Raw genomic sequence first — 27,970 nt, 5'->3', positions numbered from 1 at the left:
CTGCAACCTTTTGAACTTGCCACACGTGAAGTCAGTTCAGACACTGCCAGCCTGAGTCAGGTCATTCCCCTCATCAGGCTTTTGCAGAAGAAGCTGGAGACATTGAAGGAGGAGCTAACACAGAGCGATTCCGCTAGGCATGTGGGACTTGTGGATGGAGCCCTTAATTCGCTTAACAAGGATTCACGGGTGGTCAATCTGTTGAAATCAGAGCACTACATTTTGGCCACCGTGCTCGATACTAGATTTAAAACCTACCTTGGATCTCTCTTTCCGGCAGACACAAGTCTGCTGGGGTTCAAAGAACTGCTGGTGACAAAATTGTCAAGTCAAGCGGAACGCGACCTGTCAACATCTCCTCCTTCACATTCTCCCGCAACTGGGGGTGCGAGAAAAAGGCTCAGAATTCCGAGCCCACCCGCTGGCGGTGATGCAGGGCAGTCTGGAGCGACTGCTGATGCTGACATCTGGTCCGGACTGAAGGACCTGACAACGATTACGGACATGTCGTTAACTGTCACTGCATATGATTCTCTCCCCATTGAAAGAATGGTGGAGGATTATATGAGTGACCGCATCCAAGTAGGCACGTCAGACAGTCCGTACTTATACTGGCAGGAAAAAGAGGCAATTTGGAGGCCCTTGCACAAACTGGCTTTATTCTACCTAAGTTGCCCTCCCACAAGTGTGTACTCCGAAAGAGTGTTTAGTGCCGCCGCTCACCTTGTCAGCAATCGGCGTACGAGGTTACATCCAGAAAATGTGGAGAAGATGATGTTCATTAAAATGAATTATAATCAATTCCTCCGTGGAGACATTGACCAGCAGCAATTGCCTCCACAAAGTACACAGGGAGCTGAGATGGTGGATTCCAGTGGGGACGAATTGATAATCTGTGAGGAGGGGGATGTACACGGTGATATATCGGAGGATGATGATGAGGTGGACATCTTGCCTCTGTAGAGCCAGTTTGTGCAAGGAGAGATTAATTGCTTCTTTTTTGGTGGGGGTCCAAACCAACCCGTCATTTCAGTCACAGTCGTGTGGCAGACCCTGTCACTGAAATGATGGGTTGGTTAAAGTGTGCATGTCCTGTTTATACAACATAAGGGTGGGTGGGAGGGCCCAAGGACAATTCCATCTTGCACCTCTTTTTTCTTTCATTTTTCTTTGCGTCATGTGCTGTTTGGGGGGTGTTTTTTGGAAGGGCCATCCTGCGTGACACTGCAGTGCCACTCCTAGATGGGCCCGGTGTTTGTGTCGGCCACTAGGGTCGCTTAGCTTACTCACACAGCTACCTCATTGCGCCTCTTTTTTTCTTTGCGTCATGTGCTGTTTGGGGAGTGTTTTTTGGAAGGGCCATCCTACGTGACACTGCAGTGCCACTCCTAGATGGGCCAGGTGTTTGTGTCGGCCACTAGGGTCGCTTAGCTTACTCACACAGCTACCTCATTGCGCCTCTTTTTTTCTTTGCGTCATGTGCTGTTTGGGGAGTGTTTTTTGGAAGGGCCATCCTGCGTGACACTGCAGTGCCACTCCTAGATGGGCCAGGTGTTTGTGTCGGCCACTAGGGTCGCTTAGCTTACTCACACAGCTACCTCATTGCGCCTCTTTTTTTCTTTGCGTCATGTGCTGTTTGGGGAGTGTTTTTTGGAAGGGCCATCCTGCGTGACACTGCAGTGCCACTCCTAGATGGGCCAGGTGTTTGTGTCAGCCACTAGGGTCGCTTAGCTTACTCACACAGCTACCTCATTGCGCCTCTTTTTTTCTTTGCGTCATGTGCTGTTTGGGGGGTGTTTTTTGGAAGGGCCATCCTGCGTGACACTGCAGTGCCACTCCTAGATGGGCCAGGTGTTTGTGTCAGCCACTAGGGTCGCTTATCTTAGTCACACAGCTACCTCATTGCGCCTCTTTTTTTTCTTCTTTGCGTCATGTGCTGCTGTTTGGGGAGTGTTTTTTGGAAGGGCCATCCTGCGTGACACTGCAGTGCCACTCCTAGATGGGCCAGGTGTTTGTGTCGGCCACTAGGGTCGCTTAGCTTACTCACACAGCTACCTCATTGCGCCTCTTTTTTTCTTTGCGTCATGTGCTGTTTGGGGAGTGTTTTTTGGAAGGGCCATCCTGCGTGACACTGCAGTGCCACTCCTAGATGGGCCAGGTGTTTGTGTCAGCCACTAGGGTCGCTTAGCTTACTCACACAGCTACCTCATTGCGCCTCTTTTTTTCTTTGCGTCATGTGCTGTTTGGGGGGTGTTTTTTGGAAGGGCCATCCTGCGTGACACTGCAGTGCCACTCCTAGATGGGCCAGGTGTTTGTGTCAGCCACTAGGGTCGCTTATCTTAGTCACACAGCTACCTCATTGCGCCTCTTTTTTTTCTTCTTTGCGTCATGTGCTGCTGTTTGGGGAGTGTTTTTTGGAAGGGCCATCCTGCGTGACACTGCAGTGCCACTCCTAGATGGGCCAGGTGTTTGTGTCGGCCACTAGGGTCGCTTAGCTTACTCACACAGCTACCTCATTGCGCCTCTTTTTTTCTTTGCGTCATGTGCTGTTTGGGGAGTGTGTTTTGGAAGGGCCATCCTGCGTGACACTGCAGTGCCACTCCTAGATGGGCCAGGTGTTTGTGTCGGCCACTAGGGTCGCTTAGCTTACTCACACTGCTACCTCATTGCGCCTCTTTTTTTCTTTGCATCATGTGCTGTTTGGGGAGTGTTTTTTGGAAGGGCCATCCTGCGTGACACTGCAGTGCCACTCCTAGATGGGCCAGGTGTTTGTGTCGGCCACTAGGGTCGCTTAGCTTACTCACACAGCTACCTCATTGCGCCTCTTTTTTTCTTTGCGTCATGTGCTGTTTAGGGGGTGTTTTTTGGAAGGGCCATCCTGCGTGACACTGCAGTGCCACTCCTAGATGGGCCAGGTGTTTGTGTCAGCCACTAGGGTCGCTTATCTTAGTCACACAGCTACCTCATTGCGCCTCTTTTTTTTCTTCTTTGCGTCATGTGCTGCTGTTTGGGGAGTGTTTTTTGGAAGGGCCATCCTGCGTGACACTGCAGTGCCATTCCTAGATGGGCCAGGTGTTTGTGTCGGCCACTAGGGTCGCTTAGGTTACTCACACAGCTACCTCATTGCGCCTCTTTTTTTCTTTGCGTCATGTGCTGTTTGGGGAGTGTGTTTTGGAAGGGCCATCCTGCGTGACACTGCAGTGCCACTCCTAGATGGGCCAGGTGTTTGTGTCGGCCACTAGGGTCGCTTAGCTTACTCACACAGCTACCTCATTGCGCCTCTTTTTTTCTTTGCGTCATGTGCTGTTTGGGGAGTGTTTTTTGGAAGGGCCATCCTGCGTGACACTGCAGTGACACTCCTAGATGGGACAGGTGTTTGTGTCGGCCACTTGGGTCGCTTAGCTTAGCCATCCAGCGACCTTGGTGCAAATTTTAGGACTAAAAATAATATTGTGAGGTGTGAGGTGTTCAGAATAGACTGAACATGAGTGGAAATTATGGTTATTGAGGTTAATAATACTTTGGGATCAAAATGACCCCCAAATTCTATGATTTAAGCTGTTTTTTAGGGTTTTTTGAAAAAAACACCCGAATCCAAAACACACCCGAATCCGACAAAAAAAATTCGGTGAGGTGTTGCCAAAACGCTTTCGAACCCAAAACACGGCCGCGGAACCGAACCCAAAACCAAAACACAAAACCCGAAAATTTTCCGGTGCTCATCACTAGTGCACACCCATACCTAAAGTCTTTCTTAAAGTGCCCATGTCTCCTGCGGAGCCCGTCTATCCCCATGGTCCTTACAAAGTCCCCAGCATCCTCTACGGACTACGAGAAAAAGATTTACCGGTAGGTTTAAAATCTTATTTTATTTTATTTTTTAACTTTTTCATACTTTACGATCCTCGTGGACTACAATTTAGAATGGTAACCTGTCTGAAGCATTGCAAGCGAAGCAAGCCGTGCGAGGGGACACGGTGCACTAATTGGGGTTCCCCGTCACTTTACGGAGAAAACGGCACCAAAAATAATTTAAAAAAAACATCATGTCAACCTCTTTCCACGTCGACCATGTCCATGTCGACCTAATAGCCTGGTCGACCCATTTCCTGTGTCGACCCAGTCACTGTCGACCAATAGGTGTCGACCCAATGTGTGTCGACCTAGACACTGTCGACCCTGAGTCCCATACCCTTTTTTAACACCCAGATATTGCAGTACTATTTAAATAAACTTTTATATATATTTTATGTTATATCTTGGTCAATCTCAATTATTTATTTACTCTCCTACACAAAAAGTGAGTGTATTACTATTCATCACCAATAATTAGAGCCCTTAACCACTTGACTGACCATTTTATTTTTTTCAAACTGCTTAGAAATTGTTGGGGGTTTTCATGAGTGAATTAGGTGAAGAACGTATATTTAAACTTATCCAACATGATTTGATATAAAGAAAAAAACATATTTGTATCAAAAAATAAATTGCTTTTTCAAACATCGAATATCGAATCACCACAAATGGACCCTCTGAACATCAGAAAACATTGTAACCATCGTGAACAACTGCCTGACACACACTGGGGGGAGTGGGTGGGGGTTAATTTATGTTTCCTGGGTGATAATTTATGTTTCTCTGGCTGGGTCCACAGGATTATCCACAGGATAACATTGGGATATGCCAGAGCGACAGCGGAAATGGCACCAACACGGTCACAAGCTTTCTGGCCTCCAAGGATGCATCGGGGCTTCACCATATAATCCCGCCCACTGACTCAGTCAAATCAGTTTTTTGTTTGGTGCAGCAGGAGCCGGACCATGGTCACAGGACTGCTGTTAATAAAGCAACCTGAAGCTTTTTTTAATGTTATTTTTATAGTCTTACTATGGTTTTTTTTAGCGACTTTTCTTAACAGCGTCTTAAACGCATACTGGAAAGAGTCGCTCCAACAACTCCCCACCGGGTCGCAACAACGCTAACTTTCGCGGAACAGTGCTGTCTCGACGGGCGTCTGTGTCGGATGTTCTAGCAGGTCCAGCAGATGTAACCAGGCTGTGGCCGGAGCATGGGGAGAAGGTAAGTCTATGGATTTCCTCTTACTAGAGGGGTCCGGACACAGCTACACTGCTTTTGGTGGAGACTACAAACAGTGTGTTGATGCGCCGAACACTCTCTGGTGCGACAGCGCTACGCTCTAGGGATCATAGGCGCCAGGACTAGGTAGAGGCCGCGATCCTTAGAGTTTAAGTCAACAGGGGGATTCAGACGCTCTCCTGGCCGTCCCTACTCCGAGTTCATGACCAGTTTCCGCGCGTCTCCCGTCCATGAACTAAATGACCTCACTTCCGTCTCAGACGCTACCACGAGGGTAATCGGTCGCAGCTTAGACACTGCGGTTGTGTACACTAGAGATCCCGTCTAGACCGAGTCGCAGGCCTTAGCGTCTGTATACACGTGGAAGTCGCTGAGCGTCCGTGTCTTTCATCAGTTATCAGGAGCGGCAGTGTACATCAGTAGCGTCTGAATCCACTCAGCATCTTGCGAGCGTATTTGCTTGGATATGGAAGTGTGGTGAGACTCCCTGTATCCTGCTCTATGGAGGAAGGGTATACAGTACTAAAAATTCTCTCTACTTGTTAGTATGAATTGTTAATTTTAGTACATATTGCTTATGAGATCTGTATATTACTGTTGTTTCTGAATGTTATGTTTGAAAAAAACCAGTTAAAAACAGAAGTACAATATTCTTACTTACTTGTAAGTTGTTATGGGGGTTGTATTCTCATATGACAATGTTTAATGATTTAACATGTGACTGACTGCTAGTATGTGTGCTGACTTTTTTATGTCGTCAGTCCTGTTCTGACCATCAAATCAGGTGCACGGTTCTGGTCAGATTGATCTCACTTTTATATATCCATATATAGGTGATTTTCAGTCACAAATTGTGTAGTCATTAACAGATTATTACCATGTCTGTGAGCGGCAAAAGTGACGAGGAGAATTTATCAGGCACTCCTACATCCCTAACATGCTTATCTTGTAAGTCAGGGTTAATTGGTATGGACCAGTTGGTCACTTATGAGGGGTTGTGTGCGAACTGTTTTGCTTTTCAGCAAAGTAAAAAACAGGATTTGGTTCATCAACCAGTAGAGCCACCATGGAATATGTTCGCAAAGACTTTGTCTTCAATAGCGGACAGGTTAACTCCGGCAGCACCACCCCAGGGGTTAGGTTACACTATTAACCCATACATGCAGCTCCCTTTCTACGGCTTGGTTCCAGTAGCCTCTACAAGTAACCAAGGGACAGATAAGACTAAGACAGATGCATCTATGTGGCAGACTACACAAGATGATACAACAGATGATGATACAGTATATTCAAATACTCCGTATGATGATCAGTTGCAGAGTTTTAGTTCAGAGGATGTAGCTGAACTTATTGACACTGTGAAGGCTGTTCTCTCTTTGGAAGAGCCAGCCAAGACAGTGTTAAAGTCTAAAGCACCTGTGTTTAAACGAACAAAGTCAGTTAAAACTGAATTCCCAGCATCAGATGAGCTGACGGAAATGATGGAAGAATCTTGGGCGACGCCCAGTAAAAAGTATAAGATTCCGAAAAGATGGGATTCTTATTATCCATTTCCAGCTGCGGATTGTTCGAAAAGAGAAGTTCCTCCAAAAGTAGATGCACATGTACTGCGACTTGTGCATAAATCTGCTTTACCACTGTCATCTACCTCACTAAATGATGTCACAGACAGAAGGGTAGATAGCTTCTTGAAAAATGTATTTTCTCTTGTAGGAGCAGTGGTAAGACCTGCTATGGCTTCGGCCTGGATAGCAAAGGCAATGGGCGAATGGATAGAGGAACTAGAGAATGGCCTCTCTTCTCTTAATAGGGAGCAAGAGTATCATTTAAGCCGTTTATGACAATCTGCCCAATACTTGGAAGAAGCAGCAATTGATATGGGTACAGTTGCTTCTAAAGCTTCAGCCTTGACAATAGCCGCTCGTAGAGCAGTTTGGCTACGTACCTGGAAAGCAGATGCGGAATCCAAGAAAGATTTGGAAGCATTGCCTTTCATTGGTAATATATTGTTTGGAAAACAATTATCTGATATTCTAGAATCAGAGGCTGAATCAAAGAAGGTCTGATTTCTGGCTACTTATATCCCTAAGTCTAAGGGTTCAAAGTTTCGCCCATTTCGATGGCAAAGCAAAGCAAAAAGCTAAAGAGGAGTCTAAGCAGCCCCAGTCCAATAGATCGGCCAGGGGTAGGAAGCAATGGGCTAGTAGAAAGCCAGCTTCCAAGCCTGAACAGAAACCATCAGCCTGAAGAGATGGGCCTCCGCCTGGAGGATTCCAGGGTTGGGGGCCGACTCCTTCATTTTGCACACATATGGCAACAGTCGACAACAGATGCTTGGGTGCAGAAGGTGGTATCTCAGGGATATGGGTTCCCATTCAGGAGGCAACCTCCTCAAAGATTCTTTTGCACCAGCCCGTCTCATATAGAGTTGAAGGCCAATGCCCTGCAAGAAGCAGTCCAAAAATGACTGCAGTCAGGTGTGATTGTCCCAGTACCGCCATCACAAAGGGGACAGGGGTTTTACTCCAATCTATTTCTGATCCAGAAGCCAAATGGGTCATTTCGACCAATTCTCAATCTGAAAATGTTAAACAAATACATTTGGATCCCAAGGTCCCACATGGAGACATTACGCTCCATAATGTTGGCTATGGAACCGGGAGATTACATGGTATCTCTGGATGTACAGGATGCTTACCTACATGTGCCTATAGCACTGTCTCATCAGTGTTACCTCAGGTTCGCCATCCTCCAGGAACATTTTCAGTTCCAAGCCTTGCCCTTTGGGCTAGCAACAGCACCCAGGGTGTTTACCAAAATTATGGTGGTTATGGCAGCTTGTCTCCGCAAGCAGGGGATAAGAATATTCCCATACCTCGACGGCCTGTTAATCCTAGCACATTCGCAGGAGTTACTTTTGAGCCATCTTCAACAGACAATAGTTTGTTTACAGAGACTCGGGTGGCTCATAAATTGGGAAAAGTCGTCTCTGAATCCGTCACAGCAGATGGTTCATTTGGGGGCCATATTGGATTCAGACCTACAGAAAGTTCTCTTGCCAGAGAAAAAGATAGTCAAGGTGCAGGTCATGACTCAGTAAGCGTTGCACGCCCAGACAATGTCAGTCCATGCAGCAATGCGACTGTTGGGTCTGATGGCATCAACCTTCGACATGGTGGAATATGCGCAATTCCACTCCAGACCTTTACAGCACCTTATTCTGATCAAATGGAACGGAAATCATCAGACGATAAAAAAAGCAGATGATTAAGTTTCCAGTAAACGTAAAAAGGTCTCTAGCGTAGTGGCTACAGACAGACTATTTAACAAGGGGAGACCCTTTTGGATAAAAGAATGGCAAGTCCTGACAACAGATGCCAGTCTGCAAGGCTGGGGTGCGGTACTCGGAAGCCTTTGGTTCCAGGTAAAATGGACTGTAAGGGAAAGTCGCCTGCCAATAAATCTGTTGGAAATAAGGGCCATTTATATGGCTCTAGTTCAGGCAAAGGACAGTCTGCAAGGAAGACCGGTCCAGATTCGCTCAGACAATGCGACAGCAGTAGCGTACCTCAATCATCAAGGAGGAACTCACAGCAAAAGATTGATGGAGGAAGTAACTCCCATTCTAAGATGGGCAGAACTCCATCTCCCAGCATTGTCGGCAGTGTTTGTCCCAGGTGTACTGAACTGGGAAGCAGATTTTCTCAGTCGACACACCATTCAGGAAACCGAATGGGCTTTAAACCCAGAAGTGTTTCAGACACTAGTGAACAGATGGGGTCTACCAGAGATAGACCTCATGGCATCTCATTTAAACAACAAAGTTCCGAGGTACAGATCGAGAACAAAGAATCCAGGAGCGATCCTTGTAGACGCACTGTCAGTAGAATGGAAATTTCATCTGGCGTATCTGTTCCCTCCAATATCTCTGTTACCCAGAGTAGTAAGAAAAATAAAGCAAGCAAAGGGAGCAATACTTCTAGTAGCTCCAGCTTGGCCAAGAAGGCATTGGTACACAGATCTACTGAGAATGTCCGTGGAAGCACCGATACTGCTCCCTCAACGTCCAGATCTGCTAATGCAGGGTCCTTGTTGTCACAGTCATCTGGATCATCTGTCTTTGACGGCGTGGCTGTTGAAACCTCTATCTTAGAAGCTAGAGGATTTTCAAAACAAGTAATCCAAACTATGCTTAGAGCAAGAAAGCCTTCTTCAGCTCGTGTGTATCATAGAATATGGCAAGCCTATATTCATTGGTGTACTGAAAAAAGTTTAAATCCAAGATCTTTTAAAGTATCCAGGATTTTGGATTTCCTTCAAGCAGGATTGGATAAAGGTTTGAAAGTAGCTTCCTTGAGAGTTCAGGTATCAGCGTTAACTGTATGGTTTCAGCGAAAGATTGCTGATTTACAGGATGTACGTACTTTCTTACAGGGAGTTGTACATATTCAACCTCCATTTGTTCCTCCTGCAGCTCCCTGGGATTTGAATTTAGTTCTTAAGTTCCTCCAGGGACCTCCGTTTGAACCACTTAAGAGAGCAGATCTTAAATGGTTAACGGCTAAAGTACTTTTTCTACTGGCAATAGCGTCAGCCAGAAGAAAAATCAGATTTAGGAGCGTTATCATGTAAGTCTCCTTTCCTAAGTTTTTTTTCCAGACAGAGCAGTTCTCAGAACTAGATCTGGTTATCTTCCGAAGGTGGTTTCAAAGTTTCACCTTAATGAAGAGATTGTAGTCCCAGCTTTTTCAGGTATCGGGACATTCTGCGGGAGAAGCGTCGCTGGACGTAGTCCGAGCATTAAGAATCTACATAGATCGTACTAGTGCCATCAGAAAAGCAGATTCTCTCTTCATCCTCTACGGCAGGCATTCCCAACCACGGTCCTCAAGGCACACTAACAGTGCATGTTTTAGTGATATCCAGGCTTCAGCACAGGTGACTTAATTAGTAGCTCAGTTATTTTGATTTAACCATCTGTGCTGCAGCCTGGATATCACTAAAACCTGCACTGTTGGTGTGCCTTGAGGACCGTGGTTGGGAATGCCTGCTCTACGGATTTCATAGAAGATGATGGCCTGCTAGTAAACAGATGCTCGCAAGATGGCTCCGAATGGTAATATCAGAAGCTTATTCTCATGCAGATCTCCCTACTCCGGCTAAAGTCTCTGCTCATTCTACATGTAAGGTAGGTCCTTCATGGGCAGCACAACAAGGTGCTTCACCAGAACAGATTTGTAAGGCAGCCACATGGTCTTCCATAAACAAATTCATCAGATATTGGCCCTCATTCCGAGTTGTTCGCTCGCTAGCCGCTTTTCGCAGCAGTGCACACGCTAAGCCACCGCCCTCTGGGAGTGAATCTTAGCTTAGCAGAATTGCTAACGAAAAATTCGCCAAATTGCGAATAGAAATTTCTTAGCAGTTTTTGAGTAGCTCGAGACTTACTCTGCCACTGCGATCAGTTCAGTCAGTTTCGTTCCTGGTTTGACGTCACAAACACACCCAGCGTTCGCCCAGGCACTCCCCCGTTTCTCCAGCCACTCCCGCGTTTTTCCCAGAAACTGCAGCGTTTTTTCACACACACCCATAAAACGGCCAGTTTCCGCCCAGAAACACCCACTTCCTGTCAATCACACTCCGATCACCAGAACGAAGAAAAATCCTCGTAATGCTGTGAGTAAAATACCAAACTTCTTAGCAAATTTACTTGACGCAGCCGCAGTGCATACATTGCGCATGCGCAGTTAGCGGAAAATCGCACCGATGCGAAGGAAAATAACGAGCGAACAACTCGGAATGAGGGCCTTTATGCCTTGGATACTTTTGCCTCTCATGATGCAGACTTCGGGCGAAAGGTCCTCCTGTGTAGTCAGGAGCGTCCCCATCACTAAAACTGGCTTTGGGAATCACAATGTTATCCTGTAGATAATCCTGTGGACCCAGCCAGAGAAATAGACGTTATGGTAAGAACTTACCGTTGATAACGTAATTTCTCTTATGTCCACAGGTATCCACAGGGGTCCCACCCTGACGCACCTGATTTGAGGATCTTGACAATCACTAAACCTCTTCCCTCTTGTATGGAGGGGTGTGCATGTGTGTTCTTATCGCCTAAATAGGTTTCTACCTGATGCTCCTGCCTAATCGCTATGGAAAGAACTGATTTGACTGAGTCAGTGGGCGGGATTATATGGTGAAGCCCCGTGGCATCCTGGGAGGCCAGAAAGCCGTGACCGTGTTGGTGCCATTTCCGCTGTCGCTCCGGCATATCCCAATGTTATTCTGTGGATACCTGTGAACATAAGAGAAATTACGTGATCAACGGTAAGTTCTTACCATAACGTCTATTTCTAAGTAGGGGGCTCCTGCTGTGCTGATCGATCAGCAGTGATTAACAGAAGGGCAGACACTGGGGGGTAGGCGCAGGGGGACCGGGAGGTTCCCCTGGGAGTGACGGCTGCAGGAAGATAATATTCTGGCAGCCGCCCACGCTATGTATCTGACTGCTCACATCGTTTACGACCAGATCATATAATGCACTTTTTGTTGTGATTGCAAATGATGCAGCTATGCCAGGCAAGTGGTTAATAAACCACGGCTCACAAACTAGGGGTATATTTTGAAGTTCACTTAGATTAAGGGTATTTCTCCAGCACCGAAATACAAATATCCACTAACATTTTAAAACTTTATAGCATAATATAAACTTCCAAATTCTAACACCAATTTGTGTAATCCTTTAATATTATACCAATATTATTTACTTATCTTAGCAGCATCTGTGCCATATAGTTCTAAATATTCTGCTTGCATAATTAATATCATCCGTTTGTCCTATGAAAAACATGTTCAATCAATTTGACACCATTAGATACTCCATTAGCAAAGTCAGCAACACTTTTATTATTAATGACAGCCTCCTCTCACTGTCCACTGCAGTTGCTGTTCATATATTTTTCTTCTGTCTCAGTACCTCTGAAAATAACGGTCTCAATTTTATTTAAGTAGGAAATAACAGCTCCTATATAACATCAGTTTAATCAGAACTTTTATTTTTTAATGTTTGCAAAAATATTTTACAATAATTCTATAAAATAGGATTTGTTTAGAATTTTTTTATGTTTACAAAAATATTTTACAGTAATTCTATAAAATAGGATTAGGTTAGAATTTTTTCCCCTTTGTTTCTTACTGAAATGTACATTCTGTAAAAGATAAATACTTTTTTTTATTTATTTCCTAAATCATTTACCAAATGTTTAAACATTTACGAATGCAACACGTGTTGCATTAGCATAATTTTAATGAATTTTATAGTACTTGGAATTACTGTGTACTGTACTTTTGCATTTCGGTACCTGTAAAGCTGGATACACATTTGCACAATATTGTGCCGATTTGTCTGATCCAAGCGAATCTGAATGACTAATTGTCCATGTCATGCAGTGTGTACGGCCGATTGCGCAATGCGAGGTGGTGTGATTGCCCGTGCTGCTCGGCCAATCACATGACCTTGCATGCAATGCAGTGAATATTAATGAGGGATGGTACACTGATTGTTCCATTGCTCATTAATATTGCCTGGTGTGTACCGGCAATCTCCTGATGTGCAGGGCAAAGTGTAATTGCCCTACACATCGGCACGATTACTGGTCACACTAGTTTGTACCCAGCTTAACATAACTGTCTAAACGAGCCCTACTGTTCAGCATCTTGTAACAAAAATGGCCACAACAAGTGGTCCACAAACTCTTACTGCACATCCCGGAATTCTTCAATGAAAATTCAAAATGCATGGAGTACCCATTCCTAAGTAGGAACCAAGGTTAATCTAGGTTGGTTTGTTACAACATAACTTTGAGACCTGCATCATGTGGGCTCCCCATCATTATGTGAAGCCACCCCCAGCCTAGTCCGCACGTGGCATAAATAAATGGAGTAATCAAGTCCACTGAAGGTGTTTGCAGACAGCTAGAGCAAATCAGTGTTGTGCTAGATTGCTATAGGGCTCGTCCTACAAGTTTTAGTGAAACTGCAGCATGTGATATATAATTATAACCTCAAATATTGCAGATGTGACATTTAAAGTAATACTATTATTCTTTATGTACCATTGGTAATTAGCTTATAGTACTTAATTGGTAGAATTATTTCACATCCCTCCATTCTTTGCATCTAACTACTGTAATCTGAATTAATTCAATTCCATCAACTGGAAAACAATTACAAGTGACACTTTTGTGTACTTTAGGTAAATGACATTGGGGAAGGATTCCAAAAATAATTTGAAAAGCTCCTGTAAACATTTTTTTTTATATACAGGTCCTAATGAAAAGTTACTGTAAATGTTAATGTAGATGCAACAATAGGTCCACAAACTTACTTAAGTGTGCATTTTATGTTGGACATATTGTAAGATACTGGGAGAAAAATGTCTGGTACATGTATATTTTTTACATGTAGATATGTACAACTTAAAATTTAGTGTCGATATGTGTGGTTTTTTTTTTATATGTATCAATACAGTACTGTATGATAGTGTCCTAGTCAGGGGTTTCTGATCTAAGGAAGGACCCTTAGGATGGACTGATGAGGAGAAGTGAAACCTGGGGGAATTGGAAGAACTTCTGCACATAGACCAATATTGACCAATAAGTTGGACCACAATGGTTACTGAACAGGGAAACTAGAACTCCCCAGCCTGCCTCTGCAACCAGTAATAGGAACTCAGCTTCAGGCCTGAACCCCAGAACCATGAAACTGTAAACTTCAGCTAGGAACTCAGGGAACTGAACTGGTGGAACTCCGTGATCTGTAACAAGGCTGGAGTCTGATAAATTGCATACTTCCTGGGAACCCAGGCTGGGCAGCTGAGAAGCACACAACGTAGGACCCACATCCTCAGCACACAGGGCTGGCCTAATCACCAGAATCTCAGTCAAGCCTCAGCAACCAATCAATGGAAACCAGGAGTACGAACTGTAGTATCTTATGTATATAGATAGTTTATGTGCATTGTCAAGTAATAGTAAGATGAGGTAGTGTATCTTTAAGAATTCTGCAGCACAAAAGGACATGTGATCAGGAAGTACAAAGAGAAAGGAAGGAAGGAGAAGAACAGTCATGAGGAGCTGATGCCTTTGTCTATCTATAAAAATGCAAGTATTACCATTAAAAAATAAAATACATAATCAACATATTGATTCATTGCTATAATGAGAGGTACATCAAAAAACAACTGGCGACGAGGATAAACTTTTCTGTACTTACACTCCGCTACCTCCCTCACATTCACCATGGCTAACATACTATGCCTCCTCAGTTCTTGCATGTTGATACTCCTAATGCTGCAGAATTATGGAGACAATGGCTTGCACGTTTTGATCATTTTATTGAAGCTATGGGGGTAACTTTTGACAGCAAAAAGAAAAGCATGCTTATCAGTGCTGGCACCAAGATTTAAGAACTTTATGATACAATGGCAATACCAAGGACTATACCAACTGCAGGTGCCTTTGACTGCTACTTTGCTTCAAAATACAGCCTATCACATTCAAAATACCTGTTCAGGACAGCTATGCAACTGCAAACTGAATCTGTTTATGCATATATTACTAGATTAAGGATTCTTGCCAGAACATGTCAGTTCCATGATGTTGAAGATGAAATAAAGCAGCAGCTAATTGCATTTGGTACATGCGGAAAGTTGCGCAGACGTGCTCTTAAATCTGAAATGGCACTGACAGAGCTGCAGCAATATGCTGGAAGTCTTCCAGCAATATGCTGGAAGCACATTCTAAAGACATGGGCCCTCATTCCGAGTTGTTCGCTCGCAAGCTGCTTTTAGCAGCATTGCACACGCTAATCGCCGCCTACTGGGAGTGAATCTTAGCTTATCAAAATTGCGAACGGAAGATTCGCAATATTGCAAAAAGACTTCTCTGTGCAGTTTCTGAGTAGCTCGAGAATTACTCTTCCAGTGCGATCAGTTCAGTGCTTGTCGTTCCTGGTTTGACGTCACAAACACACCCAGCGTTTGCCCAGACACTCCTCCGTTTCTCCGGCCACTACCGCGTTTTTCCCAGAAACGATAGCGTTTTTTCACACACTCCCATAAAAAGGCCAGTTTCCGCCCAGAAACACCCACTTCCTGTCAATCACATTACGATCACCAGAACGAAGAAAAAACCTCGTAATGCCGTGAGTAAAATACCTAACTGCATAGCAAATTTACTTGGCGCAGTCGCACTGCGGACATTGCGCATGCGCATTAGCGACTAATCGCTCCGTTGCGAGAAAAAAATAACGAGCGAACAACTCGGAATGACCACCATGGAGAGGGGCATGAACCAGCTGCAAGTGTGCAATAAATTACATACTGACGCAGATGAGAATCCTATCCACATTCAGGAGACTGTCCTGCCATTGGCAAATTTTGCACTGCATGTGGCAAAATGAATCACTTTTCCTCAGTCTGCAAATCCGAAGAAACAAAATCTACACCCAAACAGTCTTCACAGCAGTTTAAATCTAGGATAAAGACAGTGCATTGTTTGGATCAACGTTCTACATCATCTTCAACTGCAGAATCATCTGACAGTAATGATACACCAGAAGGCTTTATCTACATGCTTCATCAGGTCTGAAAAAACAAGGTCAGTCGAAAATCTGACATCACCGTAGACAACACTTTTGTTGAAGTTATTGCACACAAAAATGCCAAAATGACAAAAGCCTTATTTTTTGTCACTAAATATGCAAAAGGAAATCTCTTAGGATTTGATACTGCATCAGAGCTGGGTCTTATACAAATTGTGGTCCACACTCACAATTTTGCTACTGTCATACACGCCACTCCCAATTCCACTCCTGTTCTGCATGAACCAAAACCACTACAAAATGATGTGGATCTTTTACTAGAGGAGTATGATCATCTTTTTCACAGCATCAGAAAACTTAAGACTATCAAGTTCATCTTCACATTGATCACTCCATTATACCAATTGCTCAAGAACATCGGTGTCAGGAATCGGCGCTCTGCTACGTCTCACTTACCAGCGCGCTGGTGTGCGGGCCTCCGGAGGTCTTGTCCCCAGTTGCAGCTGCATGGGTGTAGTAACCGCGAGCGTTCTATTTCACATTGCTGAGTACTCCTGAGTCTGGTCCTGTGTGGGTTTTGTGGCGTGCCGATGTCCAGCCTGTGTGGACGTTACCATGACACCTGCACGCAGCTGATTCTGATGTTCAGTCCAGCTTGTATCTCCGCCTGCAGTTTGTGTCCAATCACTGCTGGGCAGGAGGTATAACTTCCAGCTTATGGCTCTCTCACATTGCCTCGGACAACAAGTCACACACCGTGTGCCTTAGTTCTTCTGGTTCCTGTTTCCAGCGATCCCCGTGGTTACTTCCGTTTGTTCCAGTCTTCATTCTCACAGCTCTCCTGTTAAACTCCGGACTCCAATTCCATCCAGCCACAATCACCATCAGCAGAGACTCTCCTCAGGTGTTCATATTACCATCTCACTTGTACACTGGCTATCTGTATTCCATCCGTGCATTTCAGCAGTATTACTATTGATGGCTTAGAGACTGTTTCCTGCTTGAGCCTAGTAAAGCTATCTGGACTTGTGTGCTTTATAGAGACTGAGTGTTTCTTATACATACCGGAGTTCTGCCTTTCAAGTTACTTTATCTTATGTTATACTGAGACTGTGTGCTATCAAGTACTATTGGACTTTAGTTATATCATCTGCCTTCAATTTTGTTGTTTCACATTTCATTTGCAAGAGACCTCAGCTATTTAAATCCAGTTATCAACCATTGTCATTCCATTACTGGTTTTCTGTTTATACTGTGTTATCCGATCTGCTCAGTAACAATAAAACATCAGCGCCTATGCGCAGGACTATTATATTGCCTCCACGTTTTATCCATCAGACCAACACTGACCCACTAGCGCCCCCGCCGGGGACAGACAAACCTAGAGACCTGACAATCGGCACATTCCTATCAACATAAGGCAACAAGTGGAAGAGGAAATACAAACTCTTGAAGACTTAGATATCATTGAAAAGGTGTCTGGCCCAACACCATGTATATCGCCTATTGTGGTTGTGCCCAAATCAGGTCACCACCAACAAGAGAGAATATGTGTTAATATGCGTCGTCCTAATGTTGCCATTAAAAGAGAGCACTATATTACTCCTACTGTGGCTGATATTATACATAGACTAACAGGTGCATGTTTCTTTTTGAAATTGGATTTAAATAAAGGTTATCACCAACTGGATCTTGATGAATAGTCACGACAAATAACAACATTCTCAATTCATGTTGGGTTACGAAGATACAAACAACTGTCATTTGGAATTGTGTCTGCAGGGGAGGTGTTTCAAAATGCTATCCGTCAAGTTATACAGTCAGTTCAAAATGCCATCAATTACAGTGATGATATTATTTTTTTGGAGCAACACGCCAGGAACATGATGTGGCTCTGTGTCAAGTGCTAAAATGTCTTCAAAACAGGAATTTAACACTGAATAACAATAAACCTTTCTTCAACAGAAGCACATATTGTTTAGTCACATTTTCTCTCAAGATGAGGTGAGTCCTGATCCACAAAAAGTTCAGGCTACCATGAATATGTCGAAACCAATCAATGCTGGTGAAGTCAAGTAATTTCTTGGGATGACTAACTATTGTTCCCAATTCATTCCAAATTATGCCACTCTGACAGCTCTACTTAGAGAACTCACAAAAAAAATGCTAAATTCTTATGGACTTCCTCTCAAACACAAGCATTTGATGACATAAAACGATGTCTGCAGGATGGTGTCACAATGTCGTATTACAACACTGCCTGGAAAACAGAACTTATTGTGGATGCTAGTCCTGTGGGGCTAGGAGCTATTTTGACTCAGGTGAATACCCATGGGTATCATCATATTGTAGCATGTGCAAGTCACAGTTTGACAGATGTGGAAATACGTTACTCTCATCCAGAAAGGGAAGCTGTTGCAGTAGTCTGGGGTTGTGAACACTTTCACAACCCCTACGGCATTAACTTTACCATCCAGACTGATCATCAAGCACTGGTGACACTCTTTGGAAATCCGAAATCCAAACAACCAGCTAGGACACAGTGATGGGGCTTACACTTGCAGGCATACAACCTCTCTATCATCCATAGAGCTGGCTCTGATAATACTTCAGATTACATGTATAGACACTCTCTACCTTCTGTCTTCACAAAGTCTACTTCAGTGGAGGAGTATGTAAACTTTATTTTCAATAATTCAATTCCTGATTCACTTATTAGTGAAAGCATCATAGAGGCCTCTTCCTCAGATAAAGTTTTGTCGGCAGTAAAACACTGTATTATCTCCAGTGATTGGTGGCTGGGATGGTTTTTATTTTCAAGTTATGAGGAACATGATTTTAGAGCACTTCATAACCCTTGTCAAGAACTAACTGTGCATGATGATTCAATCATTCTCAGAGGTGACAAAATTCCAGCTGCTTTGAGAAAGCGGGTAATTGACATAGCCCATGCCAGTCATTTAGGGATTGTAAAGACCAAACAACTTTTGCGTGAAAAGGTATGGTTTCCCTCCATGGAGCAACATCATGAATTGGAAATCCAAAACTTCATGACATGCACCCTTCTTTCTACTCAGACTAATAGTGAACCATTACGGATGACTGGCCTACCTGACAAATGTCTGGGAAAATGTTGATGTTGACTTCTATGGCCCATTATACAATGGTAAATACATACTAGTGGCTGTGGATGAATATTCACGATATCCTGTTCTTGAAATAGTATCTTCAACATCTGCCACTTCTGTATTACCAGCGTTGGATAGAATTTTCACTACTTACGGAATTCCAGGCACGATAAAGACAGATAATGGTCCGCTATTTCAAGGTAGTGATTTCAGCAAATGTATTAAACATTTTGGAATATGACACTAAAAAAATTACTCCCCTGTGGCCACAAGCTAATGGTCTTGTTGAATGTTTCATGCGTTATCTTGGAAAGCAAGTAAAGAATTGTAAAGTATCCCGAGTTCCAATTCAGCAATCTTTAAATCAATTTCTAAGACAATATCGTTGAGTGCCTGACTCCACAACTAATGTCCTTCCTCAGACATTAATGTTTCAAAGAAAAGTGATCAGATCCACACTTCCGAAAATGTATTTGACTCCTTCATCTAAAGAGCGTCAGGTTCGGAAGACGGATTCTGCCATTAAACAAAAGGCTAAACAATATGCACTCTACACACCAGTGCTTCAGGATTATTAGCCAGTGAGCATGCGATCATCGGGGCTAAGGTCCTGCATCAAGCAGTAACCACACTGTGTATCAAACAGATGAGCAAGAACTTTTAATTCCAAATAACAACATTCACGCTCTGTACATGAGCAGATATTCTCTGTTTACATGCAAATAAGCATTTGAACTGCCAAATTGGTAGGTGCATCTGTTCTGAGGAGAGCCATAGCCAATTTTTTTGCACTATTTGGGACTACCCCACAGTGGGTTGAAATGCTTCTATACTTTTTTTTATGTCATTTTTTTTGTTCTTTCCATCATATGTGATACAACCAAGCCAGGAAACGTACACCTGGCTCCAGTCGCATCACATGCGACCATGCCAGTTAAGTGGTTAAATAAAGCTGCCTTCATCTCACTCTCTGAGAAGCTGAGGGTCTCCCCAATTGGCACACTGATCCAGTTAAAGCCACTAGCTTACTCCATAATTTAATTTCCTAATTATGCATGTAAAGAAAATCTCCAGAGTCAGCACAATCTTAAATTTTGCATAGTTTTATGCCACCACATACTACACTGCTCAAAAAAATAAAGGGAACACTAAAATAACACATCCTAGATCTGAATGAATGAAATATTCTTATTAAATACTTTGTTCTTTACATAGTTGAATGTGCTGACAAAAATCACACAAAAATTATCAATGAAAATCAAATTTATTAACCCATGGAGGTCTGGATTTGGAGTCACACTCAAAATTAAAGTGGAAAAACACACTACAGGCTGATCCAGCTTTGATGTAATGTCCTTAAAACAAGTCAAAATGAGACTCAGTAGTGTGTGTGGCCTCCACGTGCCTGTATGACCTCCCTACAACGCCTGGGCTTGCTCCTGATCAGGTGGCGGATGGTCTCCTGAGGGATTTCCTCCCAGACCTGGACTAAAGCATCCGCCAACTCCTGGACAGTCTGTGGTGCTATGTGGCGTTGGTGGATGGAGCGAGACATGATGTCCCAGATGTGCTCAATTGGATTCAGGTCTGGGGAACGGGCGGGCCAGTCCATAGCATCAATGCCTTAGTTTTGCAGGAACTACTGACACACTCCAGCCACATGAGGTCTAGCATTGTCTTGCATTAGGAGGAACCCAGGGCCAACCGCACCAGCATATGGTCTCACAAGGGTTCTGAGGATCTCATCTCGATACCTAATGACAGTCAGGCTACCTCTGGTGAGCACATGGAGGGCTGTGCAGCCCCCCAAAGAAATGCCACCCCACACCATTACTGACCCACTGCCAAACCGGTCATGCTGGAGGATGTTGCAGGCAGCAGAACGTTCTCCTTGGCGTCTCCAGACTCTGTCACGTCTGTCACATGTGCTCAGTGAGAACCTGCTTTCATCTGTGAAGAGCACAGGGCGCCAGTGGCGAATTTGCCAATCTTGGTGTTCTCTGGCAAATGCCACACGTCCTGCACGGTGTTGGGCTGTAAGCACAACCCCCACCTGTGGATGTCGGGCCCTCATACCACCCTCATGGAGTCTGTTTCTGATCGTTTGAGTAGACACATGCACATTTGTGGCTTGCTGGAGGTCATTTTGCAGGGCTCTGGCAGTGCCCCTCCTGTTCTTCCTTGCACAAAGGCGGAGGTAGCGGTCCTGCTGCTGGGTTGTTACCCTCCTACGGCCTCCTCCACGTCTCCTGATGTACTGGCCTATCTCCTGGTAGCGTCTCCATGCTCTGGACACTACGCTGACAGACACAGCAAACCTTCTTGCCACAGCTCGCATTGATGTGCCAACCTGGATGAGCTGCTCTACCTGAGCCACTTGTGTGGGTTGTAGACTCCGTCTCATGCTACCACTAGAGTGAAAGCACCGCCAGCTTTCAAAAGTGACCAAAACATCAGCCAGAAATCATAGGAGCTGAGAAGTGGTCTGTGGTCACCACCTGCAGAACAACTCCTTTATTGGGGGTGTCTTGCTAATTGCCTATAATTTCCACCTGTTGTCTATTCCATTTGCACAACAGCATGTGAAATTGATTGTCAATCAGTGTTGCTTCCTAAGTGGACAGTTTGATTTCACAGAAGTGTGATTGACTTGGAGTTACATTGTGTTGTTTAAGTGTTCCCTTTATTTTCTTGAGCAATGTATATCACTGTGTCCGCACCAAACATGATGTAATCGAGGAGATAAATCAGAATGTGTTACTGTACCATGAGGGAGACTGGAGGAGAAGGAATGTAAAATCTGAAACTCTTACTCGCCCCTAAATAAATGTCCTATACAAAGTGCTGGTGGTTACCAAATTATTGAGGAATTTTTAATTTGTGAGCATTATATGCATTGTGCCAAAAGTTGGCCCTCCTTTGAGTCTTAAATAGAGAGTAGAAAATGTCGGAGCTTAACACTTCATCACTTTCACTGGCTATACATATTTTAAGCCTGAGAAGTGTGCTGCTGTTATGCTGGGGCTGGTTCAAAGCAGACCAAAGTTGTTGTGTATACATTGACACAACAGTTAAGTCTTATACCACAAATTCAGATCATAGTGCAGCAAGATTTAACTAATCACAGTAACAAAGTGCCGTTAATTATTTAACAATGCAGTAAGATCACAGTTTTAGTCCAATTGAGCTCAAACAGGAGGTAACTAATATCACCTGCATCCCAAACATGTACAGGCATATCACAGTAATCACTGGGAAACGTAGACATGACAAATGGTCGACACAAAAAAGGGCAACAGAATTCCCCCCACATTTTTGGTGTTGTTTTCACCATCAAAGCACATAGAACCTCAGTTAGTGTCAGCGTCCCCTCGCATACACTAACTACACTAATTGGTTTTCCACATGCTGTGACGGTGATAATGACACCAAAAAAATGGGGGGGAAATTGTGTTGCTCTTTTTTGTGTCAACCATTTGTCATGTCTACCTTTTCCAGTGTTGGCCTTTTGTCCCTGTAGGCCTTTTCCAGTGTCAACCTTTTACCCATGTCAACCTTCCTTTTGTCGACTTTTTTATTATCTGGACCTCTGCCATGTCAACCAATAGTGGTCGACTTAATGACTGTCGACCTAATTAGGATCGACCCTTGGATCCATACCTATGTATGTATGTATGTATGTATATATATATATATATATATATATATATTTTTTTTTTTTAATTTAAATTTTTTCTTCACACTTATACTTACCGTCAGAGGAAATATGCAGTGCAGCAGCTCTTTTTGGGGGCAGTCAGTGTGATCCCAGCGGAGATGCAGCAAGAGGAACTCAGTGTAACCACTGCCATCCCAGGGCAGAGCTACCAGCTCCGTAACCTGAAACCTAACAGTTACAGGCTTTACTAGACATGCAGCCCAGCAGAAAAAGCCCTGATCTGTCTTTGACTCTACAATTGCGACAGATGGACAAAGAGATCAGAAAGAGCCACAGTGTGCCCTGCAAACGCATTGGGACCGCAGACAGCAGTCACTTTTAGATAATAGTCCAACTAGAGTAATTACAATCTTCCCACACTCTTCTGCAATTTTTCCATCCTACCTTTTACCGACACCCACCCTTTTAGCGCTGGTAAAGCCACACTTTTTTCTTGTTGGGGGCAGGCCAGGTAAAACGTGTCATTAGGCTGCGCCTCCTTGCTACATAATGTAGCGATTCATTTGAAATGTCAACATTATATCAGTGTTGGTATTGTGAATGTTTAACTCTTGACATTTAGAACATGTAGCCATTATCCTAATGATGACAAATTTCTGAATGTCGACTTTCTGACTGGAACTCAAGACACACTTGTATTTGGTTTCCAGTTATACATTTTATAAATTTGCATTACTGCAACATGTTATAATACATTTGCATTCCGAGTAGTGCCGGGATTCCGGCAACGGTATTTCAACTGCCAGGATCCCAACCGCTGGGATGCTGTCCAGATCCCCATTCTACTGTATTGTAGGTCTGGATCAATGATGTCTCATAAGTATTACCTAAAAGTACACTTTAATGTAAAAGGTTTCTCTGGGTCCAATTATCTAATTGTCATTTAACTATCAAATACAGTAGTTATGGAACATACCTCCTATACATAACATAACACTACTCTCATGCAGTGACAATACTGTAATATTCTAGTCAATTTTATTGCAGGTACTGTTGTATGAATGCATTAGGAGCAAAGATGTGTTATACATAGTAACACTCCACGTAGGCTTGTCTGGAGCCATTCAATTTTGTGTCATTTAGCAGTAGGGCTCTGTAAATTCCCTTCATCTCTTATGGTTTTGTGCTGTTTTCTCTTTATTTTCTCTTGAATGATGCATGTGTGAAAATTCTCTGTACTACTTAAGAGAGATGATTCCAAATAATTTCTTATATTTTACATTTTGTTAAAAATGCTAAATGAGGGTTGGAGGTGGCTTTATTTGAACAGAAGTATAACAATGTGTCTGTTTTTTCTATTTGGTATGTTTGTGGTACAACATGTTACATGTTCCATTTAGTTCCACAAGCTCCAGCATGCTTTAGCAGTCACTGGAAAGCATTTACATACTGCAACTTGTAGTTCCAAAGTACCAGCATGGAAAGCAGGCAGTGGCTGCTGGGACGTCTGAGTTGCTTTAAACAATTACCTACTGTAAACCTATATCACATTTTTTGTGCCAATATGAGTAGCAGCACTGTTTAACATAGGGGCTGCTTTGTCCCAGGAGGTATGCCCACATGGTTTCTGTGAGTTTCTTAAACTAATTTTGCCTCCTGCTAACCAGATTTGTATGCTATTGCGGTTACCAGCCAAGCTACAGTTCTAGGGCTGGTTATTTATTTGGTGGGGATGTCACATTTTTAGTTTTATGTTGTTATTTAATTATGTATCCTCAAGTACCAGAAATCCAAACAACTGGTGGTAAAAAATGGTACTGCATTATGGTAAACCTCTGCAATACACTGCAGTAAATTACTATGGTGTGTTACATGAATGGCAACGTGAGGAGCCAGATGTAACTTTACCTTGCTACATCTACAATCGGAAAGCAGTCAGAAGTTATGCTGCCAGGGGGAAATGGGGGGGGGGGGAGGGGTAGGTCTAGGCAGCGGGGACAGGGAGTTAGCTTTAGGGACCTACGGGGTGAGGTTAGGGTTAGACACCGATGGGGAGGTTAGGTTTAGGCTGCAGGGAGGGAGGGTTAGGGGGTTGGGGAGAACACCCCTTACTCACCACTGTCCGTTTCATAAAAATCAGGATCCCGGCATCTGTATTTCAAGCGCCGGGAGCCCATGCGCCGGAACTCATACTGCTCCTCTCCAATCTTATCAGGGCTTAATTATCCAACAAAATATTGATAATTTTTTAATATGCATTCTTATCCTTTGACACCCCATTAGCATAAAAGTTTATTATATACTACGCAGGCACAAACTATATGTTGTGCAATTAGAGCTACAATGCAATATCACAATTCTCCATAACTGAAGGCCCCCTTTATATCCTGTCCAGGCAACAATATCACCTCTGTAGGAAAAAGTGGGGGGGACTCACCGACGCATTTCGGGACACTTCAGGTCCCTTTTTCAAGCCTTGAAAAAGGGACCTGAAGTGTCCCGAAACGCGTCGGTAAGTCATCCAGTGCTGTGAACCAGTTGAGGATGCTTTGGACCTTTTGGGAGCCCTACTTTTGGGGAAAAAGCCTCTCGGAGCCAGATGCAGGGTATTTCCCGGGAGTACCTTGCACCAATCACACCTGCGGCTTCGACTCCACCACGGTAGAATCTATTCCACTTTTTGGCTTTCCATCTGGCCCATACCAACTGTGTTGATTTTATGTGGTTTTAAATGTGTAAGTCGGTGTCAGTATTGTGCAATAAATCTGTACATTTTTTACGTTGACCACCCGTCTATTCAGACACTTAAATCATTCATTGCCACACTCACCCCCAGAATAAAAGGGGTGGGGTCACGGATTCAAGACCAGCGCCAATAGGAGAAATCACCCCCACTTTTTCCTGCTTTGTATTAGGGAGCTCAATACGGGGGCTCCAGACTTTCTCCTGCGCCAGCTTAAGGTTTCTTTGCGCAGCTATTTGATCTCACTTTCTACACAAATATCACCTCTGTGTTTGTCTACTGAATGTCAATGTCTCCTTCCCAGTGTGGGCCCCTGGCTTCTGCTTTGATGGCTCCTCTTATACAGAGTAAAGCAAATAAAAACCTCCCAGATTTTAAAGAGTAACAAGAAAGGCATAGAAAATGCTATTCAAAATGTATAGTACATGATCTAAAAGTTCATACAATACAGTATACTTTCAACTGGCTTCGAATATGATATTGTCCAGATGGTGGCCCTCATTCGTGATATACATTTGTAGTCGATCTCTGAACTTTCGCATTACACGGCTGGTCATTGTCACTGCAATTTCTTGATGAAACTCACTTTTACTTGTCTGGCTACGTTAACAAGTAGAATTTTTGTTACTGGGCGGAAAACAATCCTCATCAGCTTCATGGAAGTAGCCTCTACACAGCCAACGGACTATCTGAAAGCTGACTTCTATGAACATCGACCCAGAACCATTAATGAACTGAAGGCTGCTATACGCCAAGAAATGTTGATATCATATTCAAAACCCATTGAAATTAAACTGTATTCCATTTGTATTCAGATTATGTACTAACATTTTGAATAGCATTTACCATGGCTGTTGTGCTAACCTTTAAAATCTGGTAGTTTTTTGTTTCACCCTGTATTATATTACACTCTATTACTGTGTTTTTAGGGTATAACATTAGTATACTGCATGTGACATGTATTTTTCTTCAACACTGGGCATATATCTAGATTTCTAGAAACCTGACCTGGTGTGACACCTTCAATCTCAGTCATTTCTTGGCTGTATGTCTGTATGTCTTGGCTGTATGTCTTGGCTGTATTTTAGATGTCAGTTTATGTTATCCGTCTAATTGTACATCTTTGTTTAGGTTTTGCAAGGTTCTCCTGAACTCATTGAGTTTTTTGCTGCCGACTGCCATGGACTGCTACAGTCATATGGGAAGACACTGATAGCTGATGACAGGACAGGTATGCATTAAACAATAATAACGTGTCATATATTGATCGTAACAGCTATGCAGACTACAGGGAGAGATGCAGTTAGTGGCCTGTTATATAATAAAATATATAAACAGTGACGATTTTAGAAGAAAATGTCCATAAAGATTAGATTGGAAGCTATTATTGCAACCCTTTTTGCAAATTTATTATAATCAAAGCTGAGACATCAAAGCACAGCTACATTCAAGAGGTACAATAAAAATGTAAATCATAAATGATGGCATAAAACAAAGATTTTCAAAGAATGTATGAAAGCTGTACTGGGGAGGTCTTGCACAAACACTGCTTCTTTCATCTGCTGTTCTATTCAATCTATGTGTTCCCACTACAAGGCCAATAATGTAACTAAGTGCATCCTACAGAATGTTAGAAGTGCAGATATGACATATAGTACAATTTATATCTGCTCCTGTTTTGTTTGTACGTTCACTCCAAAACAGTGGAAAACAGCGGGGTTGTTATTATAGCTTAAGCAGAACATATTTCACCAAATGTAAACATGGAACGTTTTTGTGCCTATCTCTTTATATGCCATTTGCCAAGAAGCATTTTATATTTTGTTTTGCATAGGGCATAATTATAAAAACATATAATTCTTATAAATATTTATACTAAGCTTTTCTGATTGCTAATTCATTTAAAGACATCTGTTGATATGCATAAAAATAGTTTAAAGCCTGAAGTTATTTTTTCCTATATATGACAGAGTTCATAAATAAACCACTGTTTTCACACCAGTGTGGCTGCAACTCTGGCTAGGACACTGTTATTGTCCTCATCTATAGAGAATACTAAAAGGCTTAAGGGCCTACTTACACTGGCGTATTTATAATGGGTGCAGTGTTTGCAGTGCACATGGGCCCCTGAGTCCAGGGGGACCCACACCACACATGCTGCAACCAGTTTTTCAATACTTACCCCTCTGGAGTCCCTCGTTAATGGCAGCAGCACTGCAGAAATAAGTGGGAAAATGACTGCGGCACCATTTTTCTGGAGATCTGCGCATGCACATTAGGGTGTAAGCACTCTAGTGCTCAGACTTTCTACCGTGCTGCCGGCACCCAGCAGAGAGGAGGGGGCCTGGACAGAGGAGGGTGCACACTTACCTCCTCCTCTCTTAAAATGCTCCTGCCTACTTATCAAGCATTTTTCTTCATAAAACGATGTAGAAAGTAGAGATGAGCGGGTCCAGTTCCCGCCGAACTTCACTGTCCGAGCTGGGAACTGAGCCCGGCTTGGGACTTCCCGCCAGACTCAGAAACCAAAATGAGGCAAAATGTCATCATCCCGCTGTTGAATTCTCACGGGTTTTGGATTTCATATAAACAGCTGCACGTTGCCGCCATTTTCACTCCAGACTTGGAGAGTGAGGGAGACAGACCTTTGTCTCTCTGTGGGTGGTGGCGTCGGGTGGGTTCAGTGTGTGCCCTGTAGGGGTGCTGTTCCTGTCACTGTGGTGTCTCTGTGCTGTTAAGGGT

The 27,970-nt window shown here is 43.5% G+C and overlaps 1 protein-coding gene across 8 annotated transcripts in view; it reads left to right on the top strand.

Moving 5' to 3' along the window:
* Positions 1–27,970, top strand: part of NEK10 (NIMA related kinase 10) — an 831,700-nt gene that overhangs the window by 742,719 nt on the left and 61,011 nt on the right. For all 8 annotated transcript variants that reach the window (XM_063922254.1, XM_063922250.1, XM_063922255.1 and 5 more), the window contains one exon: positions 26,360–26,459. In XM_063922254.1, the coding sequence (XP_063778324.1) occupies positions 26,360–26,459 (100 nt within the window). The remainder of the gene's footprint in view (positions 1–26,359; positions 26,460–27,970) is intronic.

This window comes from Pseudophryne corroboree, chromosome 5 (genome assembly GCF_028390025.1).
Source record: "Pseudophryne corroboree isolate aPseCor3 chromosome 5, aPseCor3.hap2, whole genome shotgun sequence".
In the NCBI taxonomy this organism is placed as follows: Eukaryota; Metazoa; Chordata; class Amphibia; order Anura; family Myobatrachidae; genus Pseudophryne; species Pseudophryne corroboree.
The sequence above is the reverse complement of the archived record's forward strand: the minus strand, read 5'-3'. Positions and strand labels throughout refer to the sequence as shown.